We start from the raw sequence: 27,858 nt of genomic DNA on the forward strand, positions 1-27,858 counted from the left end.
GTAGCACAGGCAGAACTGCATGCATTCGCACGCCCCAAAACTGGCGTCCCAGCCCAAGTGCGAAGTTGGGCGTTCAGACCTGAAAAGCACAGTAAGGGACATTCAAAGCGGCAAGTTACAGTACCTTGAGAAGTCTGACAGATGGGAGAAAAGCTGCGTGGCATAGCTTTCGGATGGTCCAATTTAGGGGTCGAGAAGCATCAGTCTGATTCATGACCCCTTCCAAATTCCACCGGGAAGACCAGAGACTGCAAATCTGGGCAATGCCTAGAAAATAAACGGCCCTCCACGGCCCTGGCATCCCATGGTCATCTCCACACCTGCAAATTCCATTAGGGCAGAGGATTCCTGGAACTTGGGAGTCTAGTCAAGTGGCTTTCCTGAGCCCCTGAACCTTCTTAAAAAAGCCACCTCCCCTCTCCCTGCAGCCGTGCTCATGCATACCAAATGTGGCCGAATGGAGGCACACTGCTTGCTGCTTCGGGGAGGGGATGCTTGATTTCGAAGGAGAGGGACAGCCTGCACAAAACAGCCTGTGGTCGGAGTCAGAGCAGCCTGCTCCAGAATGCGCGCTCCCTCTCCCGCTCTCCTCCCAGCAAACGCAGGTCAGGCGTTGTGGGGGGGACCCGGGCCATTTGCTTTGCTCTCTTGTTTTGTGGGGGGGGGGGGAGCCAGGAGGAAAGCAAAAAGGAACAAAAATGAAGCCAGAAGAACTTGTACTTTCTTGCACAAAGCATCTTTGAGGGGCTGGAAACTGGCGCAGGGGGAGGGGCTGGGGCACTGGGAGGGAGAAAGGATGCCTCTGAAGGATAAGATAAATGCTGCTTTTTTGATTTGTGTGACATAATAAATTGAGAGCTATCGTAAAATGGATCTATAGTCAAAAGAGATCCCTGCTGTGTTCTGGGATCTTTTATTAACTGTGATTGACAGTCTTCACCCTGATACAAGCACCATATAGATGATAGATGTGTCGAGGCTAAGTCAAACTTGCATTTACACACGCTGGGGACAAGGAGTTATTCCTGTCGTAGAAAGCTGTGCAAAGGAATGCTTTCGTGGCTTACCTTTTTAGCAATAGTAGTTTCTAAATTGGGGGATATCCCAACCAGACAGACTTCTCTTGCAACGAAGTTTAACCCTTAAAGTGCTGTGTAGAAAGAACACTGTCCACAAAAGGTGATTTTTTCCAGTGCATGTTTCCCTTCTTCCCAATAATTTTTGAAGGGGGTTTTAAGAGACCGTAGCTGCATTGGGGTACGTAATTTGTAAAGCTCCCATGGTGAAAGGGAATAAAAGAGAACTTTTCCATTTAAAGGAAGACAATGGCCAATTTCACTTACAGAAGGGGACCTTAGGAGGGCTGGGAGGGGCGGGCATGCCATGCTGCTCACCTGCATTACCCACTCCCTCCAGGCATTAAACTTTTGCAGTGCTGTTGACCAAAGAATCTGCCCAGCAGATGCCCACACCTGCACCCTTCAAGTGTTGCCAGGGTACTCAGCACTTCCCACCCTACTTCCCTCCTAGTGCCTGTAGAGAGTCTCCATTTTTAATTAACCAGAAGAAATGGGTAACCCCTTCACACACACACACACACACACACACACACAGACACACACACACATACACACACAGAGACACACACACACACACACTCCCATGACTCCTGTGCATTCTGGGACAAAATCCAGAGGGGTTAGAGCAGATGTGATGGTGACACAAGGCCACGTTTTAGGACCAAGAACAAAGAAGTTATCAAACACCAGGCGCCTGTACCACCGCACCATTTTCTAAAGTATCCCAGAGGCGGAGATGTAGAGAATTACAGAGCTACTTACTGGAACATAAAAATCCAGGCATTAGATTATTTCGATTACAGCAGGTACCAATTTAACAGAACTCACACACGGTTCATTTCCTGTCACTATCCTATTTCCACAATGGGGTAAAGGACGTTTTAGAGTGTTAACACGCTAGGACATACATATGTCAGGCATGGTGTGGGCCCTTTTACAACATGCAAGCTCACACCAATGGCAGCCCTCTAGGGCAGATGCTGTCATGTCCCTGTTTCACAGACTAAGCAAATAAAGTCCAGAGAAATTAGCCTGCATCAGAGTTATTTTACTGAGCCGCACACATATACTTTCAGTTCTGCTTCTTTCATAGTTGGAGACAACAACAATAACACCTTTTCTTGGGTTTTCTGGTCTTTAATCTGATGTAAGAATTGCAATAAAAAGATGGGATAGATGGGATAAGAGCTCAGTATGTCCCCCACACAGTGCTGTGGCATGCCACTGAGGTTTGCTTAGCCTCCTGAATTCTAAAAATCAGACTTCAGAGTTCACAGTGGAATTCTGACCCTGGCCTTGGGCAGTTTTCTCCTCTCCTGCGTGCACTGGAATCTTTTATCTCTGGAATGGAGGCAATTGCACAGCTACACACCCAGAGTTCTTGTGAAACCAAATGAGCTAGGGCCAGTGGAGCACCAAGTCCAGTGTTGAGCATCTCTCAAGCCCCTTCTACCACAATTCATCTTCTAGGCAGCATGCACTATTCTACAATAGGGACCCACTGACATTTTTCATTAAGGATACTTTGTGCGTACGTTTGCAGTACCAGGTAATGAAACCAAGCAAGACAAACTCAACCTGGATGTTTTCTATGAGCTGTGAAGAGTTCAGTAAATGGCACAAAGAAGAAGGCAAAGACTGAAAGGGCAGTGGGACTTCCCTCAGCCTTTTCCCTCCAGAAGCCTGGTCGTCAGATTGCAAAGTGTCACCTTCAGTGAGCTTACCAGGAACTGGCATTTCTTCGCTACTAAACGCCTCTTAAGTGGTTTCTTCATAGTTTTGAAAAGTCAGTTCTGGGGAAAGGCGAGGCCATTCCAATTGCCCCCCTTTTCTCCTCACTGTCCCAAAGTGTTAAGAACACAGAAGTGAAAGCACCCTTCTGAAACCACAGTCTTTGATCTTCTTCATGCCCTTAATTTTTAAGAATAACTTTGGTCAGAAACATAGTTAGGGTTATATGAAATGAGAAGCAGGAGATGTCACATCCTCTCTAGTGGCAATTAGAGGGATGAGCACAAAACCTTCAGGGAGTGGAGTCAGAGGCTACACAGCAAAGGAGATGAAGATCAAAAGAATGAACGGTTTAAGGGGGCATCTTCCCGTCGTCATTGGAGTAATTTGTGTCAGGATTATTTGCTGTCAAATATCTAAAGGGGTTTTCAGGACCCTCCTCGCTTAGAACAAATGGTATTTTTTTTACATATGAGTTTCCCCATGCTTTTAGAGAGAGCCCTAAGACGAAAACTAGAGAAGAGGAGGTGTGGCTGAGGCAGGTCATGTCTCATACATCTCAAATGCTCATTTTCAATACTATGTGCTGAGTGTTTACAAATCTAATTGATCAGATTACTTTTTAATATTCCTAAAAGTGGCAAGTGTGGGTTTTTTTTTTTGCATTCTCAAGTGTGCCTTTCAACATATTTCCATTCTCTTTTATGCTATGCAAGTCCCTTTCCCATCCCTTACCTTTCAGTTCAGTCTCAAGGCAGTTACTAAGTCTTTATTTTATCCTTCAAAGGCATGTTCCCTCTCAGGAAAAGTCAACACGCTTTGATGGAACATTGGCTCATACTCATGATAGCTCTCTAATATAGAGGGGCTAATTTGAAAACTAAGGCCATAAGGGGATGTGTTGAAATACGGAGCGGCGGGCTGTGTCCCGCCACCCAGCTAGCTTTACCCGAAATAATTACACGGAAACTGTATTCTTTTAAACACTGCCTGACCCATTAGTTTCAGTTTCTTATTGGCTAGCTTTTACATATTGATCTAACCCGTTTCTATTAATCTGTGTAGCCCAAGAGCTGGCTTACCAGGAATGATCTTAACCTGTGTCTGTCTGGAGTGGGAGAATCATGGCGACTCCCCGACTCAGCTTCTTTCTCCCAGCATTCCGTTCTGTTTACTCCGCCTACCTAAGGGTTGGCCTATCAAATGGGTCTAGGCAGTTTCTTTATTAGTAAGAAATCACTCCCACATCAGGGATGGATGCATAATGACCAGATAGATCCGAATATCCAAACCCTTCTCATAAAGTGTTTTATACAAACCACAGTGTCCTAGTTGGCTTGCTATTGCTGTGAAAAGCACCATGACCAAAGTAACTTGGGGAGGAAAGGGTTATGTTTAGCTTATATGTTATAGTCCTTCATTCAGGAAAGACAAAGCAGGAACTCACGGCAGTAACCTGGATTCTGGACCTGAAGCAGAGATCACAGAGGAACTCTGCTTATTGACTTCTTCTCCATGGCTTGCTCAGTCTGCTTTTCTATATAAATTAGAATCATCTTCTCGGGGTAGTAAAGCTTTTGAGTGTCGTAAGCAGTGCTTAAGTGGTAGTGTTAGTGAGAGGTTGGAAGAAAATAAACTCTTTTTCTATAACGTGCCTTGGTCATGTTGTAAGCAAAGTAAGAAAACACACATCCAGACACAAAATGCTCCAAAGTAAGTTTGTATGTTTTGTTATTATACCATTGAAATATTTGGGTATTTGGACTTTAATTGTGTATATTTCAGGAGCTTATTTTTGGACATGGTCTGCATAAAGTAGATGCTATTCTGGCACCCAGGAGACGTATTAAAACCAGATAATGGTTACCTCTGTAGGTATCTTCCTCCCATCAAAATTCTTTAGTAGTCTTAACCTTCTGCTTACTTATGACTGACCTCAATCTATAGTTGCCTTTTTTTTAAAGGTGTATTTTTATTTATATGAATGTATGTGTGTGTGTGTGTGTGTGTGTGTGTGTGAGAGAGAGAGAGAGAGAAAGAGAGAGAGAGAGCCCAGAGAGTGTCCAGAGAGGCCATAAGACAACAGTAAGTAGAGTCCCTGGAGCTGGTGGTTCTGAGCTGCCTAGTATGTGTGCTAGAACTAAACTCTGGTCCTCTGGAAAATCAGTGAGCACTGCTGGCTGCTGAGCCATTTCTCCAGCCCTCAATTCACAGCTTTCTGGTGTCCTGCCAGCTCAATAGTTTGGTCAAAAAGATCATTTTTTTTTTGTTGTTGTTCTTGTGAACTTCATGGTAATTTACACTTTCTGTCTGGAAACCATTTTATTTTTTAATGTATCTTTTCCTTTTGACTGTTCTCAGAGCAATAAAAATTTTAGGACTTCTCTGATGTTTCTATAATATTCTTTAAAATATAAAATTATATTATAGGCCCCACTGATCTACAATATTGTTATTTATTATTTCCAAATATGTTGTTCAAATAAATTACATGATTTTTTTCTCCAGTTAAAGTATTTTCCCCTTTAGCATTGTTTTATGGATAGTAGATTCTGAAATAGATTAAACTATATTAAAATGAATTACTCGCTTTTTAACTAGCTGAAGTGGCATTTGTTTCATACCTCAGAACGAGAATGATCATCTTTTCTCCAGCACCGGGTTGTTTACCCTGCCTGCTCCCCACCCTCTGCATAAATGCCTCCAGTGACATGGACCAGGTGAGGTGGTGAAACAGATCATTCCACGGTTGGGCAGCTTCAGTTTACAGAAAGTTCTTCCTAAGGCTTGGTGACTTCTTACGTCAAGTTGTCTTCCCAAGTCGAGTTTCCCAAATGCCTTTCTAGACTGTGCTCAAACAGACCCGTGAAGTCTTCCTTTTCTCCACTGTGGACAATCCCTCTTCACACCATGGGATGCAGTTCTTAGCAGGAAACCTTCCACGGGGTTATAAAAATTCAGGCTTTTCAGGGGCTACATTCAATACTGTGTCACAGGGGTACTCAAAATGTAGTAATGTTTTAATCCTCTTAAATCTTTTGAAATACTTCTCACAAAGGTTCTTTAAGGAGCTTGAAATTCACTAATAATTTAGCCTCTTCTGAAATTTTCGTCAGTAAGCTTCTGCAATGTTGACTTTAAGCAATAGCAGCCCATACACGCAGAAAATGGACATTCTATCTCTTATGCACACATAGAGAGAAGGAGTGGGGAGAGAGGGAGGGGGAGAAGGAAAGAAAGAGAGACAGAGAGAACCAATCTGAACTGATAAGTATAGATTTCCTCTTTTTAAAAATCTGGACATGGCTTGTAAGGGATGTAGGTTGTAATGGGCTAATGGGAATTCTACACTAATAGTAGGAAAGTAGCCTCCGTGTGTCTTCGTCTGATGGCTTTGAAGTTAGACTCCAATTCTTCTGCCTTTTATTCCCTACTTAGACCTAAACCAGCTACATCTGCTGTCAAAACCTAGTTTCTCATTCCAGAAACAGGGTCCACTATACTGTCCACCTTCATAGTTTGGAAGAAAATTGGAAGCAATTATCATAACACTAATATAGTGAAAACCACATATGATTGTCATTGTTATTTATATTGTTGACACGAGCCACCATATTAGTGGTTCTGCTGATAGTTTATCCCAGTGGTTAAGAGCAAGGACTGGCACCCAATGCCTGGACTTCTAACCCAGCTTTACCATTTATAAGATGATTAGAGAATGTCATTTAAACTTTTGGTGTTTTATCTGCAAACTGAGGATAATAATGCTATCCACATTAAAAGAATAGACATCTGCAGAGACCACAGAAGAGGACCCCACCTGTTACTAAAGATCAAAATGTTAGCAGTCACCAGGCGATGGTGGCATATGCCTTTAATCCCAGCAGTCGGGAGGCAGAGGCAGGTGGATCTCTGTGAGTTCGAGGCCAGCCTGGTCTAAAAGAGCTAGTTCAGAACAGTCTCCAAAGCTACATAGAGAAACCCTCTCTCGAAAAGCCAAAAAAAAAAAAAATTTAGTAGTCTGTGTTTATCCTTGCTGAAGTGACAGGAGCTGCCCAGCCCATTGCTACTGCTCTAAGGAAGTAAAGTTAACACCACAGGAGGAAATTCCATTTAGATCATGCAATGAAAAAATATTTTAAAACAATTGAAATGCAAAATATCTTCACCTCTCCCTTTCTCTCATTTATGTAGGAGGAACCACTTCAGAGACCCCGAGGATAAAGATACACACCCGACTTCCTTGACAGTTTCTCATTCTTCAACCGAAAGGCAGCCGCACACTTATGAATAAAATACGAAGCTAATAAGTAAATGTGTGTTACTCTGGGAAATTAAAAGGTATGTAAACAGCTGTATCTCACTGAAAATAAAAATCACATGTGTCAAACAGAGCATATATAGCTCTCAAGGCTCGGGGATCATTGTAGAAGAGAAGGGGGGAAGAGTGTAAGGGAGTGAGACACAGATAACTGACTGCGAGCAAGCATTGTCTTTAGAACATAGGGCAGCTGCACATACGAGCTCACAGCAGCTGTGACAGCAGGAACCAGACCAAATTCCGGCATAGAGAGGGGAGCTGAGCATGAAGTCCTACCTAGTGGAGGAGCTATGGGCAACTGGTAGCTGCTGGATGATGAGCTGGTCTTCTCTAACATAAGACTCTGGTTAATTATATACTCTAACAGAAGGCCACACAATCAAGACTAATTGGGCAGTACAAATGGTCTTGATGGGTTAAAAAAAAAATGAAGAGGCAAAACTGAGTGGGTAGGGATGGGGAGTTGGCCTGTGAAGAACCAAAGAAGGGAGGGAAATAAGACCAGAACCATGTGTGAAATTCTCAAATAACTACTAATAAAACACTTTAAAAATCACACTCACACACATAAGGTGGCCAGCAAATTTCAATGGCCAGGGGCTAAAATACATTCTCATTTAGCTCTGAAATCCTATTGCTTCTATTCACAACAGGGATGAGTCTTTGCAATGATTCTAAAATTTTAATGAGTCTATGGGGCCTTGTTAAAAATATAAGAATTTGAGGTGTTCATTTTAAACTATTTTATAGTCCATTTCCTAATATTTGTGATGCTGTTTGTTACTCCAGCCCTTCTCTCCATTCTAAGCTTAGATATGTGCAACATAAGTGTGTACAGTTACACCTCTGTTCATAGAATACCTTACACAAATTTATTACGAAATTCGTCCATCTTATCATGTTGGTAATGAACGTAAGAGTTAATACCTGTGGGGCAAGGAGACTTAAGCAGTCAGTCACTAATTACTGCTTGAAAAAAAATGGATTGGTTGAAGGGAACCACAGAAATTCATTGCTAGCAGGAGGCTTAAGAAAGGTATTGGTGAGAGAACACTCAAATATGTCCATGTTCAAGCTCAAACATTACGCGTACCCTGCAAATGTCCTCTGACTCTCACCAACCCGAACTGGGAGCTTCTGCCAGCACACAATGTGTCCTGTGCATCTTGAGCCTCTGATGCTGATGGCCAGTACCACATTAGAACATAAGGTCCGCTCACCTGGGAAACTGAGACATACTGTGATCTGGAAAACCTTCAAAGTGGTGGTGCTGCCTGGGAGAGGATTTTCATGATGAAAGCTAATGAAAATTGTACTTATTGGGCTTGCCATTTTGTGTTTGTCATTCTTCCAGAAAACATGACACTGTATTTATCATGCTACCTTTTTTTCAACAACTATGGGTCTTAGTCATAGTAGCTGAGGAATTAGATGATTTTAGTCAGTTGGCCAGTTTTGTATTTTGGGTTTTATTTTGTTCTTCTTGTGAAGGAGATTAAAATCAAGATGAACTACATGAATTTTTGAAGTCAAGGTGGACTGGATTTGAGATCCTATTAAGTTATCTGACAATTAACATAATTTTATAAGTCATAATCTTTAAAACAGACTGAGCTGTAATGCCAAAGTGGTAGACAACTTTTTGAGTGACTACGAAGCATGTGATGTGCCAAAAGAAGATCCCATTACGAACAACAGAACTGTCTCCTGCCGGGCAGTGGTAGTGCACGCCTTTAATCCAAGCACTCGGGAGGCAGAGGCAGGCGGATCTCTGTGAGTTTGAGGCCAGCCTGGTCTACAAGAGCTAGTTCCAGGACAGGCACCAAAGCTTCAGAGAAACCCTGTCTCGAAAAATAAAAATAATAATAACAAAAAAAAAAACAGTCTCCCAAGTCATTATTCCTTCAGGAGGTCACCTAGGCAAGGTAGACTTAAATCTAGATCCATCTGATCCTATAATTCATACTTATACCTAATACAGAGGATTGTAAGAGCCAGAGGACCAGGACACCTTGCCCGCACTGCTCTAAATAAGACTGAGATGTTGCGCTATGGCATCTCAACAATATGGCTGATTAAACAAGACTTGAAAAAATAATGACAACACCAGCTGCCATGACAATGTGGACAGGGGCATTTTGCAGGGTCCCATCCCTAGAAGAAGAGCTATAGTAAATCAATAGCTACTTAGAGAGGGAAAGTAAACTTTATTCGGGGGGACTCCTTGTATAGTTTATCCAATCCAAAGTGATCAATCCTAATGTGTGTGTGTGTATATTTATATACATAATGCTAAATGTATCAATCCTAATACATACATTATATATTATATATATATATCACTAATATTTATTAATATATAATGCTAAATGGACTCAATAGGAATACATGTATATCTATAAAATATTCATACATATATGCATGAAGTCTTGAATTTGAGTGAAAGTTCAGGGAAGGACACTGGAGGAGTTGGAAGAGAGAGATGTAGAGATAGAAGTGATATAAATACAGTACTCATACATGATATTTTGAATAAATAAATACAAAAATAGGTAGATAAGATTATAAAACACGTGCCTTTTCTTGTCCCTTAATTAAATAATATGCGAGTAAATGCGTGGCTACAGTTCAAATGGAAGAATGATTAAGTCCATTTTATAAAACTACCCAAGATTTTAAAAGATTAAGTCAAGTCACTGTCATGAGCAAAACCATTTCTCTTCTCTTTGGGGTTGGGAGGCACTCTGCTCCTGATCTTGGCTTTCATTACTGTGACTCACTGATTCTTCTCATCTCTCCAGCTTTAACGCTGGACCATTATCACCATCCATCATACTTTAATAGCCCTTATTATTTTAGCTTCTGAGTTTCTTGTCCCTGGACTCTTGTGTGTCCTCTTCTCTGTTCTTCCACCACTCCTCCTCCTGGCTCCTCTTGAGGGTGGCTCTTTCACACGGCGGAGAGCTCAGCTTGAGTGTGATCTTTGAGATCCCTTCCAGCACAGCCGCAGCAGCTCCTCAGCACCTACTGCATCTCTCTCTGAATCCTTTTCTACTTTTTAGAACTTATAATTGTTTAAATGATTGATTCACTTCTTTCTGGTACTCAGCTCCTACTTAAATGTCATTTCTTTGGGACAGTCATCAACAGTATACTAGATCCCAGCAGAGTCTCTGGAACAAGGTGTGAAGTCAAATCAGAGTCTGTTGGTTCCAGAGTGAACAGTAAGAATAAATGGATAGGAATATTGATTATAACCATTGCCTTTAAGTTATTTAGGAGAGTCTCATGCTGCATAGTGTTTATTAACAAACTGAATTTTTCTTCAGGCTCTTTTGACTTAAAAGTCTAAAAACTGCTACTAAAAATTAATGAAAGGAAGAACCTACAGGCTCTTACTTCAACTACAGAACAGGCTCTAAGCAAAGAGGTCTTGGGAAAGAGAAGCAAAACAAGCATCAGGGAACTATAAGTATAAGCAATGAAATCTAAAGTAACTCCTGTAAGGAATCAGCTACCATTCACTGTAACATAGCAGTGTCAGACATCCCCTATGATGAGAGTTCAGGAAGAGCCAAACTACAGAATATATCTTTATGAAGAAGAGTCTGTATTTTATATAAAGACAAATGTCTAGTCAAAAGTGTAGGAATAGTCATCCACACATCAATGAACCAGGTCCACAATTAATAATAATAATTATTATTATTATAAATAATATAATAAACAAATAATACTAATTATAAATAATCTGATATTGATTCCTCACAAGAATATTATGGTTCCTTACCCATAATTATGCTGACATGCTGGTAAGAAAGATGTGATTACTAACTTAGTTTTATAGATGGACAAACAGGCTCGTTATACCTGACTTGATTTACCGTTATCTCTAGGTTTACTGCCTTGTGTGCACTTCATGAGGCTCTGTGCCCTCTTCATGGTTAGTCTACTAGAGTGAGCCACATGCTGGGTATTCTTTCTAAATATAATCTTCAGAAAAAATTAATGGTACACACAGTAGCATGAACATATCTCAAAATCATGAAATTCTAGAAAAGACAACCTGAGAGTGACAGCAAAGACAGTCATGGTTGCCAGCAATTGTTAGAAGGGTTATCTGTCAATAAAAAGGACAGGAAGACTTCTCAGGGTAGTGGGAACATTCTATTTTCAACTCAGTGGCAGATGTTCAACTTCAGCCATTGCTAGAATGCATTGAACTATATACTCAAAGTCAATGGGTTGCTTTTTATATAATGAGCTAGAGAAAATATATTTATTTCTCTTCTTATTATAATACTCAGTTTTTGTTGTTGAAATTAAGAGAAATTTAAATATTTATGCTACAGTTTACATATGTAATGGCATCAGAGGTCTATGCAATAATGGTTATTCATTCTAGTGGCCTTATATAAGGAATGATGACACTGTTTGGAGGTGGATACTAAATGAAGTCTTTTGGTCACTGAGGGCATGTCTTAAAGGGAAAACCAAGAATCCAACTCTCTCCTCTCTCTTTTAACACAGTTATGTGATAAGTGGCTTTGATATGTCATAAACTCCTACTGTTATATTTTTCCAAAGCAGACAACATCAACCAGTCAAGAACTAATGCCCACACACCTGTAGGCCACATAAAGCATTTCTTGCTATAAGTTGTTTACCTTAGATATTTGTGATAATAACAGAAAACAGACTAAAAGAACTTTACAATTCCTGACATGGATTTTGGATAATTGATCAAGTATTTTAGATAACATAATTCACATACAACTTACTATGATTGTATTCCTAACTAATACATAAATTTTTGAATATTCCAAAAGCATGTTAAATGCTTACATTTGAATCATTCATGTTCCTTAGTAGACAATAATCAGCTTGCTTCCATTTCAATGTTATAAATACTTCTGTAATGGATGGGTGATCACATATTTGTGCATACATCTTTTTAATTTCATTTTAAAGAACAACTTAAAGTGAGAAATGGCTACCCTTTCGATAGATATTTTCACATTATCATCTAGGTGTGTACCATTTCAATACCTTTCAGCAGCAAGTAAGAATGACTTATTAGTAAATTATTCATAAAACTAGAAATCTAAATTTTATTTCTGGCCAAGTTGATAGCAAAAAACTAAATATATTTATTTCTATTTTGCAACATATAAGGCTCCATTTTCTTATGACAATTTAAAATTCTATCAACTGACTTTTTTCCTATTAGAGTTTAATTTTTCCCATTAATTCTTGAATGCTGTTTTTATATTAAGGATATTATCTCTTATCACATTAGTCACTAACAGATTTCCATTCTTCTTTCATCTTTTATATTTTTATATTGAAAACAAATTTTAGCATTTACATACTTAGTCTATATTTTTTGAAGAACTATCATTCCAGCTCAATTCAGATAAAAAAAGTGTGAATATATATGTGTGTTCTTTTTAATCTCAATCATTGGGTTTTAAACATTAGATTTTTTTTTTTGAGGAGAGTTTCTCCGTAGCTTTGGTGCCTGTTCTGGAATTAGCTCTTGTAGACCAGGCTGGCCTCGAGCCCACAGAGATCCGCCTGCATCTGCCTCCTGAGTGCTGGATTAAAGGCGAGCACTACCACTGCCCGGCTTAAACATTATATTTTCTTGCTTGTACTTGACCAAGCCACAGCCCATATTTTTATTATTTATTACAGGCTCATAAAAGCATTGTTGTGAAAATTTTCCAATTTCCAACTCTGAATATTAAGATTTCCTATTCAATGATAAAAATCTGCAATCTATCCACAACAACAGTCACTGTTTCATGCTGCCAGATGTTCTTAAGAGTATTTTTCTCATTCACAAATACTATTTCCATAAATGAAAGAATCCTCAGGTCTTAAAACGCTTTCATCTTGGCCTAGGTAAATCTAATCTAGTATCGCTCCATGTGTCAATCATCTTGACCACAGGATTGACTGGCAAAAGTGAGTGAAATGCTGTTGCCGAACAAATGTAACATAAATTCCTGAACTTGCCCGACTATCAGCAACTAGAGACTTTGAAGATCAGTGCCAACGCTGAGTCCTCTGGATGGAAAGCCAGAAAACAGAGAACTTACGTTTCTAGAGCTGTCAACTTGGCACAAAACCAGATGAGGACAGCTCCAGTTTGAGAACTCACTCACAGCTCTCAACAGAAAAAATAAATAAAATGGGTAAAAGTTTCACAGGTAAAGAACTCAAGAGCAATTCCTACAAATACAATCTTTTCAAGAATGAAACTACTCCAATTTCTAGATCAATCATTTTCAACATACCTGAATTGTTATATAAGCGCTTCCTCAAGCACTCACTTGGAACTAAAATTTGTCTGGATCTTAAAGCACAGGAATCCCCATAAATGGCATTTTCGTTGGCACATTGCCTGTCACAATTTTTGGTTTTCCTTGAACCTTAAAGTTTCCCTAATTTTACACAAATTCTTCCATGCCTTACTTTCAATTTTATGTGTTGGGACAGAGGAGAAAGTGAGAAGTGAAGCCAGGAAGACAAAATTCAATAGTGTAGACCACTCTGACAACCAAAGCAACTGAATTCTTGAGACTATCCCAAGGACCAGCAGATTAAATATGGAGCTGTTTCAGTCTGCTCCTCTAGGACTTGGGATAACATCACAAAACTAAGTGTGGTCTTGAGTATATAACAAAGCTAACATTGTTTTAAAAATTTAAGATCAGTTCCATATATGCTTCTATCCATTTCAAATTTTCCACAAATAAAGCATTTTCAGCATTACTTTTAAAAAAAATATGAAGTGACTATTGTCAGATACTTAGTACAGAATCTGTGAAGGAAAACAGCTAATTCACCCAGAGCACTGCCAGATCACAGACAGAAGGGGAGTTCCGCAGTGCTATGGGAGTTTACTCTGGGAGAAGGCATCTAAGACTACATATACCTGAGCACAAACATACTTTCAGGCAAAAGGAAAATAACAGAAAATTAGTATGTCTTTTATTCTCTCAGTAGAGTAAAATAGTCGTATTGGCAATGTTATTCATTGTTAGTACAAATAAAATTGGTTGAAGAACCACAGAAGTGTATATCTTAAGGTATGAGGTTTTAATCTTCCATTCTTACAGCATGACCACATATTTAATATTTTATCAAATTTACAAGGACACTATTAAAATATGATTAGATTTGCATTAACTATTCCATATAGATAAATGTTTTGATCCAGCTAACTTCTGAGTGTTTTCTATGCGTCTAGCATCAAGCCAAAAACCGATACTACAAAGAGATTAATACACAATGCCCATAAGGATGAAACATCGAAGTAATCTCATTGAGAGGATGGGAAACGGACACGTCATAGAAAATCAAAAATCAAAACCTGACAACACAGTCAACTCTCTAGAGGTGACAGCAAAAAATCTTTAGCTACTGACTCAGGAAGGCTTAATGCCTTAAGCCTCACTTTGGAGAGGGACTGAGAAACAAGATGGTGAGGCTCAAACTGTACTCATTGCTCTAAGACTCTAAGACTGGAAAGCAAACAGGACTCGGCATCTGCTGAAGTAGAATGCGACAGGTGACTTACTCATCTTCCTGAGAAACAGATATGACTAATACTGTGTGATTAGGATCCAGATCCTCAGTATTGATACTTTTCATGCCTATTTACTTCCCAATGAACTCTTCCCACATCCATTCCTTAATCTCCTGGTAAGGAATTCTAACATGTCTAATATTATGAAGATTTTCTGGCAGCACTGTAGTATATTCAAGGAAATTCAGCTACTTATTTTTTTCTGTTTCCATCTTGCTGTCATGATAAAACATTCTGAACAAAATCAACTTAGTGAAGGAAAGGGTTTATTGGCTTGTACTTCCAGGTTATAATCCATCACTAAGGGCAGGGACTGAAGGCAGGAATTCATGACAGAAACCATGGAGAAACACTGCTGGCTGACTGATGTGCAGGATCTTGATATGACCCCCTTTACCTGGGGATAGTACCAAACATAGTGTGCTATCTAGTCCTCCCTACACCAATTAAGGATCGAGACAATCCTCCAACAGAAGTGCCATAGTCCATGCTGACCTAGACAGTTCCTCAGTTTAGGCTTTCCTCTCAGATGACTCTAGGCCAGTGGTTCTCAACTTGTGGGTTATAATCCCTTTGGTAAACCTTTATCTCTAAAAATACTTACATTACAATTCATAACAGTATCAAATTACAATTATGAAGTTGCAACCAAAACAATTTGATGGTTGTAGGGGGAGTGGTCATTACAACATGAGGAAACTGTTTTTTTTTTCTTTTTTTTTTAAATTTATTTATTTATTAAGGATTTCTGCCTCGTCCCCACAACCGCTTCCCATTTCCCTCCCCCTCCCCCGATCGAGTCTCAGTATTAGGAAGATGGAGAACCATTTCTCTAGGCTATATGAAGCTGACAATTGGAGTTAAGTAAGACTCCAGTTGGATCAGCATGCATGTTCCTTCTCTTAGGTTAACTCTTTGATCCCATGTAGGTAGAGATACTCTGAGACCTGGGGGCATAGAAGGAGCAACAGGACGATGTGAGATTTCTAAGCCATTGCATGAAGCTCAAGAATACAGAAAATTTTGACATAGATTGTGGAGATGCTAGAATAGGTCCAGGAAAGTCAATGAAGTAAAAGGATCCAGAAACATGTTGAGTCCAAAAGGTGGTTCTGTTTGACAAAGTGTAGACAGGATTGGGTGCTCATGATATTTGAACTGGATGACTGAAACAGATGCCATAGAGGTTTTTAAGAACTGGAATTAAATGTAACCAGGAATGTAATGGAAATGACCTTAGAGATCTGGGTATAGCTAATGAACAGAGCTCTTGCCTAGCAACACCAAGACCCTAAATTCCATCCAACGAGAACAAGAAAAATAAAATGCTTTTAGAAACAAATTAGAACTGGCAGGACTAGCAGGAGGAAAACAAACTTTACCAACTGAAAAATAAATAAACATGAGGTCTTCAGTGTTAACTCACTAAAATGGTTTTCTAAAACCTATAGACTGGGAATAGGGCACTCACTAAAATGGTTTTCTAAAACCTATAGACTGGGAATAGGGCTTTTTTAGTAGAGTTGAAGTCTCCATCATGCTGAATGTGCTATGTAGTTCAAAAAGAGTTCATTTTGTGGTGTAGCTTTTCCTTAAAGCTAACTTTTACAAAAGGATTGAGATTCACACAGTGACAAAGCAGAAAAGGGTACTATTTCAGAGAAATCGGGGTTAAAAAGAACCATTTTTTCCTGACCTTTTACAGACAAAAGCTACTCCTTCTGATAGAGCTTCTCTTTAGAGAGAAGGTCAAATAAAAGTCTGGTGTTCTAATAAGGAGCAAGTGAACAGATTAACTTTTAACTTAAGCACTTAAATAAATATTCAAGACAAGCGCCCCTGAAAGAAGCCGTAGCATGGAGAAAAGAATCCTGATAATGGAGTTTTAAGGACTCATTAGTGGACTTATAGACAATAAATCTAGCAATTATGCCAACCTTGACTCTGCTAAACCAGCTAAGCAATTACAACTATCTTATCTGTTTCACTGAATAAAATGTAGCCATTCTCTTATTTCTCTTTATTTTTTTCAAATTCAAGACTAGGCTTTGAAATTGAGTCCATACCTGTTTTTCATTTTGATGTGTCACCCAAGGTCTTCATATGGAAATGAATCCAAATTTCTTCCAAGTGTCCAAAAGGAAGCGTTAGGATTGTATGATGTGTTTTAAGTATTCTTGGAACTAATATTTTACTCTGTTTAAAATGTTTTAAGTATATGTTGAAGAATCTTTTACAACTAAAAGGAGAAAATGATACTTGGCGGAGAGAAAGGATTGGAAATCTTGAAAAAAAAGAAGCCTAGCCATAAGCCCTCTCTCAAGCTTGCGCACATAACCTACACTGAAGGCCTCTTTGCTTCTCTCTTCTACTCCCTCCACTCAGCCCCTGCATAGGTTCCTACTAGCTTCTGGGTATTTCAGGAGAAAAGCTGACACTGTCCCACTCCCAAGTAGAGGTGATCATTGATTGGCACATTCCATGGTTGCCGTTGTCTGAATTCAGGACACCAAAATGAACAGAATATAAAAATACTAATTTGCTCTGGGTTATTAGATAAAACCCTTTTTGATAATCTATGTGAATATTTAATGGGAAATCTATCCACCTCTTCCTGTCTTAAACAAAACTCTGAGTAGTGGTTGGTTAGCTTAACATTAGTAGCTCCAATAATAATTTTTTAACTTTTTATTCATTTGGGCAGTTTGCCTATACATATGTCTATGTAACAGGTTTGTCCCTAGTGTCTGCCAAAGCCAGCATGGGGCATCAGAAAAATCCTGGAACTTCAGTTATACACAGTTGTGAGCTGCCATGTGATTGCTGGGAAATGAACACAGGGCCTCTGAAAGAGAAACCGATGCTGGTAACCACTGAGCCACCTCTCTAGCCTTCAATAATGGAGTTATATACTTCAAACAGGTGAGCTTTATTGTATATGCATTCCATTTTAAGGCAAGTGATTTTAGAAAACAAAACAAATAATATTCAGTGAATGATAGGTTTGAATTGAGTCTAATTTCACAACATTGCAATCAGCAATTAAGGCAAAATTTATGTCAGGATTCCTCAGGGAGTTTTTGTGTCTCTATCTCACATTTTGTCCTCCTTAGAATATTGATTGCATACATCTCAAATAATCATGTATATCTCTGATTGCTCTCATACATAAATAGATTCTTCAAAATTATTATTTGATTTTCTACTTATGAACATGAAAATATTTTTTTATCTTTTTTTTGTTGTTTGTTTGTTTTATGGCTAAAGGCCATTGACACTGCAAGACTCTGTGCGTATTTTAAAAGAGGTCTCATGAACAGAAACATTGTAAGAGCCAGAGGATTAGGTCTGTGGTGAGACTGTGCCTTCTAGCTAGGACAGGGAAGCTACATTCACGGAATCTCAACAACATGGATGCCTAAATAAGACCTGAATGATTTCAAGAATGGTGAACACCCCAGTGGACACAGTGATGATCTCACCGTGAGACCCCTCCTAGATTATTCCTGAATTGGTTATTTAACATGAGGTAGTCAGACCTAGAAACATACATGTGGGCAAGTGAATGGTCACAGAAGATTGTATTTATATATTGATTCATTTGTATGTGTCTGTAACAATGACGACTAACGAATAGGGGTTCATGAACTTGGGAGGGAGAGGCGGTGAGACATAGAAGGGGTGGAGAAAGGACAGGGAGGGGAGAAATGATACAATTATATTTTTAATATAGTAATTGTTTTCACACTGCTGATGCTCCTTTCATTTCTAGAATTGCCTTTGCATCCTTTGAAAATAAAATCATGGATACAATCCACAATCCTATAGAAGCTAAGTAAAAAGCTAAGTAAAAGCTAAGTAAAAAGAGGAACCATAAGAGAGACGCATGTGAAGGGCCCCAGGAAGAAAAATAGTTAAGATCTTTTGGGTAAACTGGGAGGAGGTTGAAGGGAAGGGATGGGAAATAGGAACATGAGGGATCAAGAAGACAGAATTGGGGGAGGACAAGAAGGGGAAGAGCAATGAAAGAGATACCTTGATAGAGGAAGCCATTATGGGGTTAGAGAGAAACCTGGTGTTAGAGAAATTCTCGGGAATCCACAAGGATGACCCCAGCTAAGACTCCTAGCAATCAATAGTGGAGAGGGTGTCTGAAAGGGCCTTCCCCTTTAATCAGATTAGTGACTACCCTAACTGTCATCATAGAACCTACATCCAGGAGCTGATGGAAGCAGATGCAGTGACCCTCAGCCAAGTACTGAGCTGAGCTCCCGAAGTTCAGTTGAAGAGATGGAGGAGGGATCATATAAACAAGGGAAGTGGGGGAATCAAGAGCATGTGGTTTACAGAGACAGTTGTCCTGAGCTAGTGAGAGCTCATGGACTATGGAGGGACAGCTAGGGAACCTGAATGGGACGGGACTAGACTCTCTGAATGTGAGTGACAACTTTGTGACTTGATCTGTTGTGTGTGTGTGCGTGTGTGTGTGTGTGTGTGTGTGTGTGTGTGTGTGTAGAGGTGCAGCTCCTGGCAGCGTCACCAGGACGTATCCCAGGTACATGAACTGGTTTTTTGGAGCCCATTCCCTGTAGTGGAATACCTTGCTCAGCTTTGATGGGTGGGGGTGGGGAGTTTTGTCCTCCCTCAAGTTGGTATGACAGATCTTGTTGACTCCCCCAGGAAAACCTTACCCTCTCTGAGGAGTGGATGGAGGATGAGAAGGGGTGGTGAGTGTGGGAGGGAAGGGAAAAGCAATTTTTTAAAATAAAAAAAAATTAAAATAGCCGGGCGGTGGTGGCGCACGCCTTTAATCCCAGCACTCGGGAGGCAGAGGCAGGCGGATCTCTGTGAGTTCGAGGCCAGCCTGGTCTACAAGAGCTAGTTCCAAGACAGGAACCAAAAGCTACGGAGAAACCCTGTCTCGAAAAATAAAAAAAAAAAATTAAAATGAAAAGAAAAAAAGAAAATGAAATCACCATGTAAATTTCTGTATTTGTTCTTCCATTTTGCTTGGCTCTATGCCCATGTCCTATGTCTCAATGGTATCATTTTGCAATATATTTTGATTTGAAACAAACTAAAAGGAGGCCTTTCAATGTTATAGTTTAATGAACTTAGTTGTAGACTTTTTAGTTTAGTCTTTTTTGATCTCCAGAAGGATTCTTTCCTTTTATTGGTTTTATTTATTTCTTTGATTTCCTTACTTGATTCTTGAGAATATACTATCTCTTTTTTTCCATTTGTTCTTTTTTTCTCACCATAATTCATACTCTAAGGGAAATAAGCAGTGTCCGCGAAGATTAAATTGATGGGAAGAATATATTAGATGATGAAATTTCCTGTTAGCTAGAGGTGCATTGAAATGGGTGAGCAGCAAGGTATTATCTCAGGAGGTTTTCTGCAATGAAAATTTCATAACGTACGAAGCTCTAAGGAACAATACAACCTCAACTCTTGAGGCTATATTAAAAATAATCGAAACAAATCCTTGCTCATTTTAATTGATATTTTAGGAAAACCACTGTAATATTTTTTCAGTCCCCCAAACAGGAACAAACTACTTTTCCGAAATTTGCACAAAGCACAGAGGAGGTGAAGATAAAAAAAAAAAAAAAACAAACCAAAAGATTAGCAGTAACAGTAATGTCTGAAATTACAAACCATCTGTAAATATGCGTTAGTTGGGAGGAACTGGTCTGCTATCCCATAGGAAACATTAACATATATTAGAGTGATTTTCTTTACCGTAGGCTAGAGTGGTGAATCATAAAAGTAGCAATTAAATACTTTTGCTGTGCCAAGCCCAATACTAGCAATAATATGCCCCACCCAACAGTTGGCATACACTTAGGCTGGCTACTCAACTGCCATCTCACCTTCTTTTGTTATTTATGTTGTCAGGGAAGCTAGAAAAATAAGATGTTGGTTTCCGGGGTTCCATTATATCTTGTTTTAGTCAATACGCAAGAAAAGAATATTGGTAGTATGGGAGGAATTTTTCTCTTAAAAAGGGAAAATCCCCAATCTTTGTGGCCATTACTATGCCCCTCACCACCCCTCATTCCTGTCCTGCCTATGGGGCTATGCTACCTCAAGATGTAGCACTTTAAGCTGGAGCAAGTGTACCAGGAAGATACCTGGAAAGGGGAGCCCAGAGTCAGACAGAAACCACTCAGCCTATTGGTACCACATGCAGTGTGAAGCCAAGTACAATCATTTTGTCACAAGGTTTCTTGGCTGTCTCAGGTCATCAAACATTTAATTTAAGCCACAGTCAGTTTGTTACCAGTAGTGGAGTGTGTCAATAAAAAAAATCTCTATGAAATGAATTGTGGGTGAGATTAACATTACTCTCAAAGCTGGCCCACTGGGAAATGACAGAGACACATTTGGACCCAGGCAGCCATGCATTGGTATTTCAGTCCCTACAGGCAACACTTTCTTTTTGTTCCCAAAGGAAATGTCGTGATGTTTGAAAAGTTCATCTTTCTTCCCTCCATCATCCTTCTAATTTGTTGTAATCCTAGCCTTTCTCATAACTTCCCTTCCTTCAGTGTAACATCCTGGCATTGCCCCAAATTTCGGAGTTCATATCACTCAAGAATGTTTGAATATATTTTAATGGCACAAAATATTTTTTTTGTTTTTGTTTAGTCAGTTTGTTTGTTTGTTTTTTTGAGACAGGGTTTCTCTGTAGCTTTGGAACCTGTCCTGGAACTAGTTCTTGTAGACCAGGCTGGCTTCAAACTCACAGAGATCTGCCTGCTTCTGTCCCCTTAGTGTTGGAATTAAAGGTGTGTGCCACCACCGCCCGGCTGGCACAATATCTTATAAGCAAGTAGAAACAAAACAGTCCTCAGTGGTTGCTTCAAGATGACTCTTTTTTCTTTCCCCCTTCCTCAGCCCTTTCCTCCAATTCTTTAACTAGAGAGTACCTACCGTGCCAGGCATTGTAGATCCAACTATAAGGCAATAAAACTAGATCCAAACAGTCTAGCCAAAGATATTCCAGAAAATATCTCTGTTAGTAGACTGAATGAATGCACTACAGCGGAAGGCACAACAGTTAAATGTGAGAAAGCTATGACTTTAGAAGAAAGAAAGAAGCAGTTGGCTGTGCCTGAGAGAACACTGAGGTTCCCAAAGAGGTTCTTCAGATCAGATATCATCATAATCAAATCAAACCAGTCTCTACGGCCAGGTGATCTTAACATCTAGTTTACCTGTCATGTTAAAAATATGAAACTGATCATGTGTGTCATATTTTTATATTTTTTCCTATGAGTATTCAAATCCAAATCACTGAAAAAGGTGTATCTGACTTGTAAAATACAAAATACCTCAACAAACTGAATGAGTTAGACTGTTATCAAGGTCTTTGTTTTTTGTTTTTTTTTTTTGGTTCTTTGTCTAATAACTTCAATAATTTAGTAGCTTTACTGAGACATCAAAACTAAATTCTGGAACTGGAAAAAAGGCTCAGCAGCTAAGAGTTCTTGCTAAATGGCCACCAGTATCATGAGTTGGGATCCCAGTACCCAGATGACAAACCAAGAATCTTGCAAATATCAGTAACTCCAGCTCCTCAGGATGTAATGTCCTCTTATGGCCTCCATGCTTGTACACACATGTACAGATATACTCACACACACAGAGCTACATGCACATAAATAAATAAAATTCATCTTTAAAGCTTAATTCATAAAAATCACCAATGTGCTCAGCTTTAGAGAAACCTTTATAGGTCATATGTAGCTGGGTGAGGGGCTGGTGTCCCCAGAGCGCTTAAAAACATTAGGAGCATATAAAACAAAGACAAAAATACTGAATGTATATGAAAGATGAATTTTGATAGTTACAAACAAAACCTAACTCAAAATGGTTGTAGGAAGCCAGACCTTTTAGTATTTAACTGAAGGATGAACATGACTCTTCAGTCCACTGGACTCTGTTCTTTTACTGATAATTTCAAAGTAGAATATTCTTAGAAAACTCTTAGTCCCAATTAGCACATTTCCTTGTATCATTTTGTAGGCTAAAGGGGTTTTAAAAACAGGAATATCCTGAGTGAGGGTGGTAATATGTACAAGACTGAAATGCTTAAATCTAAGATAAAATAAGACACCACTGAAAGCATATCTCATAGTTTCTGAACAAATAAATTTACTACTAGCTACAATACATTTATTATATCTCATACATAGACTGAACTATGTTTTCCAGAGGCAGCGTTCATTCATGCCTAGTTCCACTAGCTGCCCTGTTTCAATACCTCACACACTTTGGTCTTAGCTTTTGGTTTCCTGTGAAATTAACCTGTTTCTTCCACATGACCACTTTCCATATTTTATCCCTGTATTTGATACATTTTGATTGTTTCTGAAATTTCATTCATTTGGTCTCTAATGTATGCAGAGGATACATGAATGTCTTTACAATCAAAGTGAGTTTTGTCAAAATGGTAGTGTTTCAATTTTTTCTTTATTTTATTTTATTTCTTAAAAAAAACAAAAACTATCTTTTCATTTTATGTACCAATCCCAGTTTCCATTCTCTCCCCTCCTGATGTTTCCTCTACCTTCCCCCCCAACACACCACTCCACCCCTGATACATTCCTCAGAGAGAGTAAGGTTTCCCATAGGGAGTCAACAAAGCCTATCACATTGTTTTGAGGCAGAACCAAGGCCCTCCCCTCTATATCTAGGCTGAGCAAGGTATCCATCCAAAGAGAACAGGTTCCAAAAAGCCAATGCAAGCAGTAGGGATAAATCCTACTGCCAGTGGCCCTACAGTCTGCCCAAGTCATACAATTGTTAACCACAATCAAAGGGCCTACTTTGGCCCTATGCTGGTGCCTTCCCTGTCAGGCTGGAGTTGGTGGGCTCCCATTAGCTCAGGTAAGCTTGTGCAGACTTGTACAGCCACCCTGGAAAACAGTATGGAAGTTTCTCAGAAAACTGGGAATCAACCTTCCTAAAGACCCAGCAATATCACTCTTGGGCATCAACCCAAAGGATGCGCAATCATACTACAAGGACATTTGTTCAATAGTGTTTCAATTTTAACCTCCATGTTATGCATGGGATGTTGAGTATAAAAAAGCACATGGATGTGCAGTAAAGAAAGCAGAGCTCTTTTCCCACTCCTTCTGTTCTTGACGATGAAGTAGCCTTTCTGGATTCCTGATCTCCTACTGCTCAAGTAAATGGCTTTGTCTAGACAACATCCCCAAAGCCTCCTGTGCAGGATGACCAGATTCTCTGCAATTGACTTTCTCATGTTTTATTCTCCTCAGGCAAACCTTAAAGCGAGGGTTTGCATACCAGTAGCACTTGGGAGTTGTTTCAGGAAGCACAGAATGAAAGTGATGGGTTGAGACTGGAAAAGAGAGAGAGGCAAAGGAGTATGTTCTTAGTGTACCATCACAGCCGCCTGGGCGTTCTCGCTGGTGTTCTGCTACTTTGGGACAGGATGTTCAGCTTTCTTCCCAGAGTTATCTCCTCAAGACCAAGCAGGTGGTGATTTCTATGTCAATGCTCATCAGTGATTGGTGGTGAGCTGCTGTGACAGAATTGGGGGGGGGGTAGCAGGACCTCAAATCCTCCTGTATCTGCAGCCTGCCACATAGTGTCCTCAGGCTAGAAGATGCTCTGAGATATAGATGAAGATGGGAGGAGATATAAAATGGCACACGTGTGCCGAGGTGTCTGAAGATATGGTTGGCTCCTGGATGCTTCAGTTAGTATCTCATCATCCTGCTAATTTATGTGGCAGTTACATGACACAGTTAATGCCCCAGATTAGCTGGCGTGGCACATCCTCGGGGCATCTTCCCCAATGTCTGAGCTGTGTGGTGGCATCTCCATACAGTACTAACCACAGGGCTTACACATCTCCTTCCAAACTCTAAGTCCTTTTTAATCTCTAGCCTATACTCCACCTTCCTCTGTTTGATGGATGTTGTTGAATAAGCTTGTGGTTCTTTTGGAGAAACTCATATAAAAGCTAAGCTTTATTTCTCTAAGGAAGCATAAATTACTGAAGTGTTTATGCCAAATAGCTATCCTTGTCTCTGACTCTTAAACAACTTAGAGGTCTAAAACAGCAAAGTAACTGATGCTGATATTTTAACGTTACTATAAAATTCATAATAGCCAAATCTTCGTGAACCATGATGTTTAAAAATTCATTTGCCCATAGCAACTTTAACAGGAATATCACTGGATGCTCAAGTTCTACAAAGTTCTGTGTGGCACAGCATTCTTCTCCATGACTCTTTATGTTTTCACTCATATGGATAAACACATATACATATATGTGCATACACATTTCTTTGTCTGTGATACTTTTAAAAAACTGATCTTCCATGTCACATAGTCCTTACTTTATGGTCAACCCAATGAATAGGAAAGGGGAAGCAATAACATCCCAAATTACTCAGTCTGTGATTCTGAGCTTATGTGTCCTTCAGGCTTAATACTGTGGACCCAGAACCACCACACTCCATCCAAAAGGTATTCTTAGGAGCTCTGTTCCATCGCTATGATCTCATCTCACTTAGTCTGATCTACTCAAAACAAAACCACTTTCTAATGCCTTCCATACAACTCTTTGCTCATGAGTTTCCTGACTTAGGTCTCGTTCTGCACATACATCCATTACAGTCTCTTCTCTTAGCTTCTTAGGGATCAGTAATGCTGTGCTTCTAGTCCACTGTTAAAAATGGGTGCACTGCTCTGAAGATAGGCAGAATAGCATTACTCTTGGAGATTTTTCATGGTGGGGCAGGGCTAAGATTTTACTTTATTCTTCGATTGGATCATTTAGCTTCATATGAGCTCCCTTTGGATTGTTCTAACTCTAACACATTATAATGAGCATCATTTTGAGGTTATATATAAACCTCCTTTGGCATACCTGCAGGAAGGAGGACTAGCAAAAGTCAGCCCAGACTGCTGATCAGTCATTCTGACATTCATTTTAAACTGTGACCTTTGGCAAAAAAAAAAAAAAGCATGAAGAAAGCATTAAAAGAAAAAAAAATTACTAGCAATAGTCTTAACAATCCTAGTAGGAGTGAAAATAAACACCGTAAGAGTGTTTGCTTAAGCTATATGACATCCTAAAAATAAATAGCAAGTTTTTTATAATAATTTGATGAATTGAAATTCTGTATGCATGTATCCATGGTAACCCAGGTTTATATTTTTGAGCTACAAACATTTGTGCCACCAGAAATATGTAAATCATATGAACAGATATAATAAGATAAAATTATATTTCCATAAATATCTGTTGGGTAATAGTTCAAAAAAACTTGACATCAGATCATAAATTATGAAGTGTTTTAAGTATTATTTTTAGAAAAACTAGAAAAATTGTTTATCGATGCAATTTTAGTGAAGAGAGAGTAGTGTCAAGAGTCACATGCCCTTTCTTCTAGAACAAGGTCGAAAGGAAAGTGAAAGTATGAGTAAATATGCAGTGCCTCAAATATCAAATGGAATCCATCAGGAAGTCTAAGAGGAGTGCTTCCCCTTAGACCTTAGACATTAGCAAGTGGCGAGGGCCAAAAAAGAACAGAAGCGTTACTATGGGCGTTCTATCAAGCCTTGCTTTTCACCTTGCCTTTTTCCAGTTACAAGCATAACTTTCTTTAAAAGGGAGGCTTTTAGGCTGGATTCTAGAAAGCTCTTAGAAAGCAGTAAATACCATGGCATTGCATCACATTTTACAGAGTCTTTGAAGCCCAAATTAACTGTTCTGTAGTCTTGTTTTGCTCTGCTGAGATAACTGGACTCTGGAGAGAGGAAATCTGAGTTCCAAGAGGAAGGGACAATGCAAACATTTGCAGTGTCTCTCTTCTCATGTGAAATTCAACTTTTACTTCTGAAGGTGTTTAAATTTATTTTAATGCAGAGTGATTCATTCTATGATAATAGCTTGGACATACAATTCTTTTTCAGGCATATGCTTGCTATTCTGTCTGTTCTCTAATCACAGACAAAATAAAACAACAAACATCTTCCGATCTTTCTGCATGTGAGGAATGGAGGAAAATGTTAACCACCTATGATTGATCTTCTAGGCTCCTCCATGGACAGCCTTCAAGTTAAATGCACATTTAAATGCATCTACCAATGTCATGGTGGAAGAAACTCAGCTTTCTCAGGTTTATAGTTGAGGAGAACAATTGAACTTCCAAGTTGGCCCTGTGTTGTCCTTCCTTGCTGTCTGGTCAAAGGCCCCAGATGGCCATATGCATTTTAGCAGCTGGTCCTGTACTCCTCACAGTAAATAATACATCACAGGAAAAAGGCAAGAATTTGACTCTTTAAGAAGCAATTTGTTCCCATCTGTTTGCTACTAGCTTATGAGTATGTTGTTCTAACATTAGTATTTTTTCTGCAATGATTGCCCCCAAAAATAAATTTCCTTTCTTTCCATTATATCATCTGTGGACATGCAGTGGGTTCCTCGGAGAGTTCAAAGTGTTCCAACATGCACCTTGAGTTACAAAGTAGCCACAACCTGCTTCATACTTTTGGAAAGAATTGTTCTGCCCTAAGGACAACTGTATGTGCTGTGTCTCCAGCCATCTATCCTCAACAAGCTGGCTTCTACATACCATCTGGGGCATTACTAGCTATAATGTGGGAATGAAGCAAACCAACGCAGAGGCAGATGCAGAGACCCTGGACAACTGTTCTTGGAAGAATATGTCCTCTGATTCCTGTCCACCCCATGCTCCACGCACATATTCTTAACACTGTGAGATGTACGGCCATGCACAAGTTGCTCCTTCAAAGTTAGCTAACAACCCACCTCTGCAAGGGTAAGGGAAGGATCCATTGTTGTTGAATATTTGACGATGTAAAGATGCACTGCCTTTGTTTATGCTGTGGAATATTACTTTAACTGTGTAAATGTAGCTGTATGTTACTTTTGTTTCTTCTGCCTTTGATAATGATGCAAAGATGTGTTACATTTGTTTATGTTGCATTTGTTTAATTATGTAAAGATGTGCTGCTGTTTTACCCTGCCTTCCTCACCTGATTGGTCTAACAAAAAGCTGAATAGCCTATTGCTAGGCAGAAAAGGGATAGCCCTGGGACTGGCAGGCAAAGAG

The 27,858-nt window shown here is 39.5% G+C and overlaps 1 protein-coding gene and 1 long non-coding RNA gene across 25 annotated transcripts in view; one reads left to right on the forward strand and one right to left on the reverse strand.

Moving 5' to 3' along the window:
* Trpm3 (transient receptor potential cation channel subfamily M member 3) overlaps positions 1–27,858 on the reverse strand; it is an 804,706-nt gene that overhangs the window by 506,776 nt on the left and 270,072 nt on the right. For 16 of the 24 annotated variants that reach the window (XM_041661182.1, XM_041661179.1, XM_041661175.1 and 13 more), the window contains exon 1: positions 125–536. The exons of 5 other annotated variants lie outside the window; for them this stretch is intronic. In XM_041661182.1, the coding sequence (XP_041517116.1) occupies positions 125–301 (177 nt within the window). In that variant the 5' untranslated portion in view covers positions 302–536. Of the gene's footprint in view, positions 1–124; positions 596–27,858 lie in introns of those variants that run through there. 3 more of the 24 variants (XM_041661188.1, XM_041661187.1, XM_041661183.1) reach the window with 2 other exon arrangements.
* Positions 483–27,542, forward strand: LOC121454006. Its single transcript, XR_005975146.1, has 4 exons — positions 483–605; positions 5,440–5,530; positions 7,005–7,151; positions 27,199–27,542. It is a non-coding gene; the product is annotated as an uncharacterized LOC121454006 (long non-coding RNA).

Source organism: Microtus oregoni, unplaced genomic scaffold (genome assembly GCF_018167655.1).
Source record: "Microtus oregoni isolate MIOR12 unplaced genomic scaffold, Mior012 000012F_ref0000307, whole genome shotgun sequence".
Classification (NCBI taxonomy): domain Eukaryota; kingdom Metazoa; phylum Chordata; class Mammalia; order Rodentia; family Cricetidae; genus Microtus; species Microtus oregoni.